The sequence below is a fragment of the Chiloscyllium plagiosum genome, unplaced genomic scaffold (genome assembly GCF_037043375.1).
Source record: "Chiloscyllium plagiosum isolate Xiang-an unplaced genomic scaffold, Cpla_swu_hap1 HiC_scaffold_24, whole genome shotgun sequence".
In the NCBI taxonomy this organism is placed as follows: domain Eukaryota; kingdom Metazoa; phylum Chordata; class Chondrichthyes; order Orectolobiformes; family Hemiscylliidae; genus Chiloscyllium; species Chiloscyllium plagiosum.
This window is the reverse complement of record NW_028270162.1, coordinates 56945738-56958239: the sequence shown is the minus strand read 5'-3', so window position 1 is coordinate 56958239 and position 12502 is coordinate 56945738. Positions and strand designations below refer to the sequence as shown.

Genomic DNA, 12502 nt, shown 5'->3' with positions numbered 1-12502 from the left:
CCAGGCTTTTTGGCAGTTGTCAGGATGTAGAGCAGAAAGTAAATCAGGAGATAGATTTGGTATATAAGGAAGGCACTATTACAATAATCATGGGGGAGCTTTCAGCGTGTTGGGAAAATCAGGTTGGTAACAGATCCCAAGAAAAGGAATTTGTGGAATATCTATGAGATGGCACGTTTGGAGCAGCTTGTGGTAGAGCCCACTAGGGAACCCGCAATTCTGCTTTTAGTGATGTGTAATGAGACAGACTTAATTAGGGAGCTCAAGGTGAAGGAATCCCTCGGGGACAGTGACTACAATAAGGTAGAATTCACCCCACAGTTTGAGAGGGAGAAGCTGGAATCAGATTTAACAGTATTACAGTCAAGTAAAGGTAACTACAAAGACATGAGGGAGGGGCTGGTCAGATTGACTGGAAAGAGAGTGTAGCAGGGGGCAAGATGGTGGAGAAGCAGCGGCAGGAGTTGCTGGGGGCAATTTGGGAGGCGCAACAGGAACTTATCCCAAGGAAGCAAAAACATACTAAGGGGAGGATGAGGCAACCATCGCTGACAAGGGACAGCATAAAAGCAAAAGAGAACAGCATACAATGTGGGAAGCCAGAGGTTTGGGAACGAGCAGAGGACAACTCAAAGGGCAATAAGGAGGGAGAGGATGAAATATGACGCTAAGCTAACTAGTAATATAAAAGAAGATTGCAAGTGTTTTTAAGATAGCTAAACCGGTAAGGGAGAGGCAATTGTGGACATTGGGCCACTGGAAAGTGAGGCTGGAGAAGTAGTAATGAGGAGCAAAGAAATGATGGAGGAACTGAAAAAGGTCATTTACATGAGTTTTCACCGTGAAGGATACCAGCAGCATTCCAGAACTTCACAAGAGAGACAGGCAGGGGGCAGAGGTGAGCATAGTGGCTGTCACGAAGGTGAAGGTGCAGGGGGAGTTGAAAGGTCTGAATATGGATAAATTACCCAAACCAGATGGACTACTCCTCAGAGTTTTGAAGGAGATTGTAGAGGAATTGGTGGTGAACTTTCAGGGGTCACTGGAGTCAGGAAGGGTGCCAGAGAACTGGAAAATGTCGAATGAAATACCCCTATTTAAGAAGAGAGGGAGGCAGAAGACAGCAACCTATAGGCCAGTTAACATGCCCTCTGTTGTTGGTAAGATTTTAGAGTCCATCATTAAGGATGAGATTGTGGAGTATTTGGCAGTGTATGGTAGGGCTCATCAAGGGGAGGTCACACCCGACAAATCTGTTAGAATCCTTTGAGGGGATAATGAGCAAGTTAGACGAAGGAGAGCCAGTGGACATATTCGATTTGGATTTCCAGAAAGCATGTGACAAGGTGCCGTATAGGAGGCTGTTAAATAAGATAAGGGCCCATGGTATTAGGGGCTAGGTACTTGTATGGATAGAGTATTGGCTAACTGGCAGAAGGAGAGAGTAGGGGTGGAGGATCTTTTTCGTAATGGTAGTCGGTGACTAGTGGAGTTCTGCAGGAACCACATAGAATACGTGGAGAGCCAGGTACTATTGAGGAAGTGGAGAGGCTGCAGAAGGACATGGACAGGTTAGGAAAGTGTGCGAAGAAATGGCAGATGGAGTACGATGTGTGAGGTTATGCACATTGATCAGAAGAACAGGGGCGTAGACTATTTTGTTAATGGGGAAAGGCTTTGAAAATCTGAAACACAAAGGGAGTCCCAGTTCAGGATACTGTTAGGGTTAAGTTTCAGTTAGAAAGGTAACTGCAATGTTCACATTCATTCCAACAGGGCGAGAGTACAAGAGCAGAGATGTACTGCTGAGGTTGTATAAGGCTTTGGTCAGACTGCAATTTGAATATTGTGAGCAGTTTTGGGCTCCATATCCAGGGAAGGATGTGCTGGCCTTGGAGGGGGTAATTTTAAAAATCTTGGGAAATGGAGAGATTACAGAGCCAATAGGCTTTGGCAGGGTAGGAAAAGGTAACTGATGACTATTAGCATCATCGTTTGCACGTCTGAAATGATGCTAGCAATCTAACATGGAATTCCAAAAGAGTAGAGATTATGCAATGTCATAACTCAAGGAATGGTTAAAATGAATAGTGTGGATGAATTTAAAGGGGAACTGGACAAGTGGAATTTAAGATGGTAGACTTTGGTGAGGAGTGAGAGGTCAGGATGTGATTGCAGCATTAAACGCAGCATGGACTGCCTGTGTCAAATGGTCTGTTTTTGTGCTGTATATCGAGTGTAAATTGACTATTAAAGTTGAAAATTGTGCATGCCCTGCCCACACCACCACCTCCACCATCTGAAGGTTAATCTCAAGAGCAGCATGGAGAGCAACCAAGGGAGAAGACCCCTGGGGCAAAAACATGTTGGTTTTCATTCTGTTGCCTCTTTGTTAGTTGTGAACGATGGGTAAAAAAAACTTTGACTGGGAAAGCCATGAGAAGCCGATGTTGGACTGGGGTGGACAAAGTTAAAAATCATAGCTACCTGATGAAGGAGCAGCCCTCCAAAAGCTGGTGTGTCCAAATAGACCTGTTGGACTACAACCTGGTTGTTGTGTGAGTTTTAACTTTGACTGGGGAATGGCAATTGTGGGAGGGAGGTCACATGATGGATCTTTCAGCACTGGGTTCACAGCCTTAATAGCCCAGTGTGCTGAGAAACCATGCTCTGCAGCCCCAAAGAATTTCAATACCTCAACGTGGTGCCTTTGTCATAACACATTCGCCATTTGTGGCACAGGTCAATCAGTACATTCATGTCACGCATTTTCATGTCACGCACCAAGACTGTGTAAATCATGTGTGTAAATGTTGCAGTGATGCGTTCCTCACTGATAGCTTGTATACCTTCTGTGTTCCAGGGGAGAAATGCCCAGAGGCCAGTGGGAAAGATGGAGAGACTCACTTTGAGGCTGAAGGTACAGTGGTCAGGAACAGTCAGGAAAAAGACGTAACATAATGTGGATTCTGGAAATCTGAAGTAGATTCAGAAAATGCTGGAAATATTTGGCAGGTCAGGCAGCTTTTATGGAATGAAAGTTAACGGATACAATGAAATGTCATTGGCCTGAAACATTACCCCAGCTGCTGCCTTCTCAGACCTGGGCAGTGCATCCAGTAATTTCTGTTTGTGTTTAATGTCTAAAGGGTTGGGTGTAATTTGAAAACCATCTGATTGCAATAATGTCAACTCGGCGAGATGGGAGAGGGGGCCTTATCTGATCCATTTTATCGCTTTGACCAGGGGTGAACAGCCAACTGAACTGCCAGAAGCAGTCGGCCCACTAACTAAGCTTCAAATGAAACCAAGTTAATTGAGCCCACGGTGACTGAAAATTGACGGCGATGAGCGATTCCCTGTGACATGAGGGTCAGTGTGAATGGTGGGGATTCGATCCCTACTTCCTAACCAATCTACTCAGCAATACACATCTCTGGAGCAGGTGCAACTTGAACCCAGGCCTCCTGCCTCAAAGGTAGGGATATTACCTGACAGCTTCCGGGAGCACTGTATTCAAGCTCCACCTGCTGCAGAGGGTGTGTCATACCATCTCTGAACACAGCTTAAAAATGTCTTGCTGGAAAAGCGCAGCAGCTCAGGCAGCCGATTCCTGAAGAAGGGCTTATGCCCGAAATGTCGATTCTCCTTCTCCTTTGATGCTGCCTGACCTGCTGCGCTTTTCCAGCAACACATTTTTAAGCTCTGATCCCCAGCATCTGCAGTCCTCACTTTCTCCACCTCCGAACACAGTTGATGTGGAAAATGTCCACTGTGCACAATGAAGAGCTTTCCATTCGTTGACTCCATTTACTCACGTGCTGCTCCATCTTATACTCCTGCTGCAGTCCTGCCTCCAGTCTATGCCCTTGCTGTGGTAAAGAAGGCTTCCCGAGGCGAGACCATCTTTAATCTGGCGGGAAGGCGAAGCTGCCATGGTCACTTGTACAGCCCAGCAGGCTGGCTTCTCCTCACAAAATACACCATCCAGCCTGACCGAAACAGCACTGACATCTGCGACATCAATAAGGGTAAGAGAGATCTGGGTTAGGTGGAGGTTGAAGCGTTGGATGTAACCGTTCTTCCATGGAGTATTGCCGGAATCGTCCTGGAGTGTCTCGGAATTGCTGAGTAATCTCCAGAACACTGCAGCAAGAAGTTCCAGAAGAAAAGTATTAAAAGCAATATTTTTAATTATACTTGTACCGTTTTGTTCATTGAATTCATAAAACAATTTGAAGGAGTGACAGGGAAAAGGTTGGTTGATCAAAAGTCTAAAATCAGCAACAGACAGGGTTTTACTGTGGACTTCAACAGGAAGAGCCTGACACCAGGACGAAACGGATGAGTGTGGGAGTGGGGTTTACACTTGCTGACAGAAAATGCTGGAAATATTTGGCAGGTCAGGCAGCTTTTATGGAATGAAAGTTAACAGATACAATGAAATGTCATTGGCCTGAAACATTACCCCAGCTGCTGCCTTCTCAGACCTGGGCAGTGCATCCAGTAATTTCTGTTTGTGTTTAATATCTAAGGGTTTGGGTGTAATTTGCATTGTTACTGGAAGCAGTTTCCTAGTTAGCCACCTCCAGGCTCATTATCCAATTCAGGACAACAGGAGTGAAGCTGCTCTACTTAGACACTTGGCAGCACAGTGCCTGAAGGTCACCTGAGATACCTCAGGCCCATTGCCCCACATTCCCATACCGCAATGTGAAACAGCAGGCTACCAAACTGTCTGAGTCATCACAAAGACCCTGCTGCTCACACTGAGCAATGGAGGTGAGGAGTGACACCAGAAATGTGGGCAGTGTCTGAAATTCACCTCCTTAGCCTTGGAGTCATTCTGCACTCAGTGGCAGCTGGGACTAAGATGATAATCAGAAGTTCTTGGGACAGGTTGGGATATGGAAATCAATCTGATCATGGAACATACTCAAAGGACCAAACAGCCTATTCCTGCTCCTAATTTGTTTGATTATATAGGACAGTCTGAACCTTTATCATTGACCAGAAATTGAATTGGATTCACTGTGCAAACACAGTTGGTACAAGAGTAGATCCAAGGGTAGCAATCCTGCAGCAGGTCACTCACCTCCTGACTCTCTAGTGTTTGCCCAACCATCTACAAGGCCCAAGTTAAGGGTGTGATGGAATACTCCCCACTTGCTTGGATGGGGGCAGCACCAACAACACTCAAGAAGCTTGACACCGTCCAGGACAAAGTAGCTGTTTGATTGGCATCATATCATCAAACATCCACTCCCTCCACCACCGCTGCTCAGCAGCAGACAATCCTTAGACACCATCTTCCAAACCTAGAATGACTTGGATCTAGAAGGACAAGAACATCAGATACATGGGAACAGGACCACCTCCAAGTTCCCCTCCAAGTCACTCACCATCCTGACTTGGAAATATATCACCGTTCCTTCACTGTCACTGGGTCAAATTCCTGGAATTCCCTCCCCAAGGGCATTGTGGGTCATCCTACAGCAGGTGGACTGCAGTGGCTCAAGAAGGCAGCTCACCCCCACCTTCTCGAGGGCCACTGGAATCGGTAATAAATGCTGGTCCAGCCAGTGATAGCCACATCTTGTTATTGAATAAAAAGTAACAATAACGGACTTGACACAAAAGCAACCTTATTTGAACAGGTTAGTTACACATCTTAGAGCCTGATTTTCACCATCGAGGTAGGGATAGTGAGTCGGCAATTTTCCCAACATTGTAATCTTAACTTCACCCCCATAGTGTGGGCCATGGGGTTCTTTATTCCACAGATAGGGCAATGTCTTGGAGTTGGGCCTCCTTTTACATGTGTGAGGCCTAAGATGGAGATGGTGGCTTATTGAGTCATAGAGTTATACAGCAATGAAACAGACTCTTTGGTCCAACTTGTCCATGCTGACCAAATTTCCTAAACTAAACGAGACTCACTTGCCTGCATTTGGCCCAAATCCCTCTAAAGCTTTCCTATTCTTGTACCTATCCAAATGCTTTTTAAATGTTGTAACAGTACCTTCATCTACCACTTTCTCTGGCAGTTCAATCTAAAAATGAACCACTCTCTGTGTGAAAAAGTTGCCTTTGGGTCCTTTTTAAATCTTTCTCCTATCACCTTAACGATAGTTTTGATATCCCCTGGGGAAAAGATGCTTATTATTCACCTTATCAGTGGCCTTCATGATTTCATAAACCTCTATAAGGTCAGCCCTCAACCTCTTACATTTATGCCCTTCCATAATCAATTATTTATATTTCTAAAACCACAGACCCTCTACTCTTAAATGTCCCTTATTGTTGAAACTGGAGCAGTTCAGTAACATTCACAGTGACATATGACCGGTTCTGCACAGTGGTCCCCCTAATGCTTACCCAAAATCCTCTCCCTTATCCATACAATCCTCCCCCAACCAGCTCACCCTATATGCGTTATGAGTAGAACTCACAAATCCCATAATAAGACTTGGTAATATTTGAAAATCTCATGAACATGTCAAAATATATGAACATAACTTGATATCCACTTTAAAATAATTATTCTACTTAGAAGCTTCTAAATCTGTGAATATTAACAAGCTGACATTCCATTGGATAATTTTGTGTACTCACCCTGTTGGCAGTTGTTTAGAAAATATCCAAATATTCAAACTGATAGTCTCTGAACAGCTGTGTAAACAAACCCTGCTGAGCAGAATCCAATAATGCTTTTGAAGACAGCCCAAAGCTCAGAATTCTGTCAAAAATTTGAAATAGCCAAGTATTATTTTCACTTTTAAAATCATATTATCTCAATTGACAGCATGTCGGTATCAGAAGTAATAAGCTGGGGAACATATTATTAAATGTGTCACTTACCTTTATAATAACAGCACTGTCATAACTCACTTTAATTGATGCTGCAGTATTTACTGATGAAGCCTAAAGTGTTCAACATAATCTTCTGTCATCTTTTAGACGCTTCTGATCTTCAATCCATGGTTCTCATCTCTAGAAATCCCTACTGACCAGATGAGATTTGGAAAAGCTATTGTTCTGCCTTAACTGAAAATTGCAGGTGTTCTGAAATTGGTGAATTTTCATTTTGAGAATGGTGTCAACACTTCTGGTTAGCAGTGTGGAGGTTCCTGTACTTACTGCCTCCCTTCACTGCAGACTAGAACTGGAAATTAGGGTGGGACTTTCCGATCTCGCCCAGCCATCGAGTTTACATTTTGCCCAATGCACTTTGACCCTGCGATGTGACCACAAGTACTGAACGTTGCACATTAAGTTAGCCTCTTTCTCTCCCTCTGATTTCTAGCATTTACAAACTATTTCCGCAAAGGCTGCATGCCCGGAATGAATTTTAAAGGGAAGCTTTGTAAAGTCTGCATTGGAAGAGAGCAAGCTGGGATGAAATTATTTAATCAAAGGTGTGCAGCTAACCATGATGAACTTTACTATGGCAATTTGGGCGCCTTGCGGTAAGTGTTGGATTATTATCTGCTGAGAAAGGTTATCTGCTTTGTTTTATTCATCAGGTCAGAGGCACATTGGGATGTGCTGAAATTGTGGAAGGTATTACAAAAGTGCTAGCCTTCCTTTTCTGAGTATTCATGTCATGTGAAGATACCATTCAGTACTAGGAAGTTCCGAGGCTATATCCTAATCTCAGGTGCCACATCAGTTTGTGAGTCACTTTTGGCCTCAGCGCCACATGTTAGGAAGAAAACGTCAGATAGAGTTCCCCATCATTAACCCTGCGCCCGCCCCCCCCACCCTCCCCCCACCCCCCCCCCCCCCCCCCCCACCCCCGCCACTGCCCCAACCTTAAAATGGCCATTTGGAAGGTTCACATACAATCTTGGCTGTACTGGCTCCCAGTTCCTGAACCCCACTGCTTTAGCTCATCCAGGACTGATTGATAGGCCAGGCTCCAGGCACTCACAGAATCGCAGGCCCAAAGAACTTTCGCAGAGCAGAGAAACTGAGAACAAAGATGAGATGGGCTTTCACAGCGATTCTTGAGATTAAATTGAATGTTGACAGTGAGTCCAGGATGTGTAATATACAGTGGAAGAAGACATGGGGCATCACAACCAAACCTCAGGGAACGTTAATTGAGAAACCAACACCGAAATGGGATTCAACCTCTCTAATCTGTTCTGCATTCTGCCATTCAATTAGGTCTTGCCTTTCCATCACATGTCCATTTTTTCTTCATGTTACTAGATTTCCTGCCTCACAAAAACCTATCAATCTCAGCCTGGAAAACTCTGTGCCAGCATCCAAGTGTCTCTCTGAGCAAGGCCTGATACACGTGAAACAGCACTTCCTTATTTGTTTTAAACCCGAGAAAGCATATATGTATTTAAAGCTGTTTTGATGTTGAAAGAGCAAGCAGATTGGGTTGAGAGAAATATGTGCAAGGAATACAGTGGACCAGGTAGTTAGGAGGACCCCTAAAAGGGTTATCAACTGGAATTCTTCAGAGTTGGAATAAACTTGCTGAATTATTATTCAAAAGTTCTAGGGACATTTTCATCAAATCACAACTGCCAACTCCATCCCTTTCCTAGTAACAGTCTTGAAATGAAGCCAGTTTCTCATAAGCTTGGTGTGAGTTTTGATCCTGGGATGAGCTCATATTTGTGCCATCATTAACATCCCCTATTCCTACCTTTGTGATATTCACCCAGCTTAGTGGAACTACTGCTGAAAGCCTCATCCATGTTACTATTAGACATGGCTATTTCAAAGTACACCTGACTGAACCTCCACATTCTACCCTCTGTACATCTGACAATATCTAAAACGTCACTGCCTGTCTTTTAACTCAAAGTAAGTTCTATTTGCTTATCACACACCTCTGCTTGCTGGCCTAGGCTGGGGCCTGCTCGAGCTTTGTTTTGATTTTAAAATTCTCTCACTTATTTTCAAATCCCTCCATAGCCTCATCCTTCCCTAACTCTGTCACCTCCTCCAGCCCCTACACCCCCTCCCTATCTCTGTCACCTCCTCCAGCCCCTACACCCCCTCCCTATCTCTGTCACCTCCTCCAGCCCCTACACCCCCTCCCTAGCTCTGTCACCTCCTCCAGCCCCTAAACCCCTCACTATCTCTGTAACCCCCACCGGTCCTAACACCCCCTCCCTAACTCTGTCACCTCCTCCAGCCCCTGCACCCCCTCCCTATCTCTGTCACCTCCTCCAGCCCCTACACCTCCTCCCTAACTCTGTCACCTCCTCCAGCCACTGCACCCCCTCCCTATCTCTGTCACCTCCTCCAGCCCCTACACCTCCTCCCTAACTCTGTCACCTCCTCAAGCCCCTACACCTCCTCCCTAACTCTGTCACCTCCTCCAGCCCCTACACCCCCTCCCTAACTCTGTCACCTCCTCCAGCCCCTACACCCCCTCCCTATCTCTGTCACCTCCTCCAGCCCCTACACCCCCTCCCTATCTCTGTCACCTCCTCCAGCCCCTACACCCCCTCCCTATCTCTGTCACTTCCTCCAGCCCCTACACCCCCTCCCTATCTCTGTCACCTCCTCCAGCCCCTACACCCCCTTCCCTAACTCTGTCACCTCCTCCAGCCCCTACACCCCCTCCCTAACTCTGTCACCTCCTCCAGCCCCTACACCCCCTCCCTATCTCTGTAACCCCCTCCAGCCCCTACACCGCTCCCTAGCTCTGTCAGCTCCTCCAGCCCCTACACCCCTCCCTAGCTCTGTCACCTCCTCCAACCCCGACACCCCTCCCTATCTCTGTCACCTCCTCCAGCCCCTACACCCCCTCCCTAACTCTGTAACCCCCTCCAGCCCCTACACCCCCTCCCTATCTCTGTCACCTCCTCCAGCCCCTACACCCCCTTCCCTAACTCTGTCACCTCCTCCAGCCCCTACAGATCTCCCTATCTCTGTCACCTCCTCCAGCCCCTACACCCCCTTCCCTAACTCTGTCACCTCCTCCAGCCCCTACATCCCCTCCCTATCTCTGTCACCTCCTCCAGCCCCTACACCCCCTCCCTAACTCTGACACCTCCTCCAGCCCCTACACCCCCTTCCCTAACTCTGTCACCTCCTCCAGCCCCTACATCCCCTCCCTATCTCTGTCACCTCCTCCAGCCCCTACACATCTCCCTATCTCTGTCACCTCCTCCAGCCCCTACACCCCCTTCCCTAACTCTGTCACCTCCTCCAGCCCCTACACCCCCTCCCTAACTCTGACACCTCCTCCAGTCCCATAACCTACTGAAATTTGACCTTCTCAAATTCTGGCAACTTATGCATTCGCAATTTTAGTTTATCGATAGGCATCCCTTCAATTGCCTGGGCTCAAAGCCCGGGAATACCCTCCCTACACCTCTCTGCTCCCCCTCCACCCTTATTCCTCCTTTCAAATACTTCTGAAAGCTCACTTTTCCCAAGTTTTTAACCATCCGACTTATTATTTTCTGAAGTCGTTTAGTGCCTTCCCTTCCTTTCATAATGCCGTGAGCTGCCTTGGTGCATTTCATTATGTTCAAGATGTAACTTAACTTCTCGATATTTTGTCGGGGTTAAATAATGTATTTGTATTACTGAAACTCCGAAGAAAAGTGATTGCTATTGATTTGTGACATGTGTGCTGCTTTTCCAGGTGTTTAGTTGGGAATCCCAGCGGGAAAAGCTTTGGAGATGTTGCCTTCCTTGAGCACCATAACTTAATGGAAAACATAGAGAGTGAGTTTGTGACATTTTGATATGAATTGTGGGCAAAGCATGTTCTATATTCACAGTGAATTGATTAGAAATCAGTGAAGATTTGTGATCCGATAGTCACGGTGTAGCAAGACTTGATGACAGGGACTTGGGCCAAAATTAATAATATCGAACTCTGAGAAATGTAATTTTCTCTGAAGATGGATGAGGAGAATTGTCTTTCCCAGTGCGAAATATTACAGTTTGGTACGTGCTGCCTGAAAGGGTGATGGAAGAAAGTTAAATGATAGCTTTCAAAAGAAAAAAAAGTTGTGTAATGGACCAGCCCGAACCCCCTTAAATATAACAAGCAAATCGACTAAACCCGAATCTTTATTTAAAGGCAAGCATAAGGTACTGTGTTCCAGATGTAATTCAATGAGTTACACTATTCAGCTTTAAGCACTTTATTCTTACCCTATTGTTAAAATACAAACAAAAGCACGAAAAGTTGAAATAAGTTAAGTGGAAAACTTAACGGTCCATGTGGCAAACTTCCAGGAGTACGGCCCAGTGAGACTTAAGGAATGATGATATATTTCAGAATGATATGTGACTGGGAGGAGTATTTGCCAGGTATTGGTATATTTGTGCATCTAAAGCCTTTGTTCTTCCAGGTGGTGAAGCTCCCAATTTTTGAAGTTTCTGTTGAGCATCTTGTTTGATATGCACAAGATACCCAAGTCATTTGTTCCCATAAGTAGATTTTTAATAGAGAAGGGATGAAGGGTTATGAACTGCAAGCCAGAAAGTGGAGTCAAGACCATAATCCGATCAGCCATGATCTACTTAATAGGATAGCAGACTCAAAGGGCCAAATGGCCTAATCCTACTTCCAAGTGTGATGTTCCTTCTGTTGCCAATGGCAGTGAGTGTTGAAGGTGCCAATCAAGCAATGTCTCGGATGGTATCAAACTGTTTGAGTGCTGTTAGAGCTGTACTCATCCAGGACACATGGAGAATACTCTGTCATGCTCCTGACCTGTGACTTGGAGTTGGTCAACAGGCTATCAGAAGAATCAGGAGTTGATATATTTAATTAAAATTCCCAGCCTTTGACCTGCTCTTGTAGCCACGGTATTTATTTGGCTGGTCCAGTTTAATCTCTGGTCAATGTTAACAGCAGGATGTTGATAGGAAGATTCAGCCATGATGATGCCATTAGGATGAGGGTTAGATACTCCCTAGGAGATGATAATTGCCCAGAACCCATGTGACATAAATAATACTTTCCACTTATTGGCTCAAAGTTTGATAGTGATGTTCAAATCTTGCTGACAATGAACATGGACTGCTTCAGTATCTGGGGAGTCATGAATAGTGCTGAACATTGTGCAGCCATCAGTGAACATCCCCATGTCTGAGCTTCTGATGGAGGGAAGGTCATTGATGAAGCAGCTGAAGCTGGTTGGGCCGAGGACACTACCCTGAGGAACTCCTGCAGAGATGTCCCGGAGCTAAGATGACTGACATCCAACATCAATAAGTATTTTCTTCAGTTTTGAATATGACTAACCAATCTTTCTCCTTTATTTTGGATTGCCCTCAATTTTGCAAGGACCCGTCAATTCAGCTCTCAGTTAATTGTAGCCTTGTGGTCAAGGGCAGTGACTGTCACCTCACTTCTGGAGTAATGGAGGGAATGATGAGATCAGGAATTGAGTGACCCTGGAAAAACCTAGACTGAGGATTGGTGAAGAGGATGGACAAGGGTTGCTTGATAGCACTGTTGATGACACAATCTATCACTAGGATGATGACTAAGCCTGATTAGGTG

At 45.5% G+C, this 12502-nt stretch overlaps 1 protein-coding gene across 1 annotated transcript in view; it reads left to right on the top strand.

Annotated features, from left to right (window-relative positions):
* The window catches only part of sxph (saxiphilin), a 410934-nt gene that overhangs the window by 385120 nt on the left and 13312 nt on the right, over window positions 1–12502 (top strand). The window contains exons 11-14 of the mRNA XM_088000335.1: window positions 2864–2920; window positions 3849–4031; window positions 7307–7469; window positions 10625–10707. Coding sequence (XP_087856461.1) covers window positions 2864–2920; window positions 3849–4031; window positions 7307–7469; window positions 10625–10707 — 486 coding nt within the window. The remainder of the gene's footprint in view (window positions 1–2863; window positions 2921–3848; window positions 4032–7306; window positions 7470–10624; window positions 10708–12502) is intronic.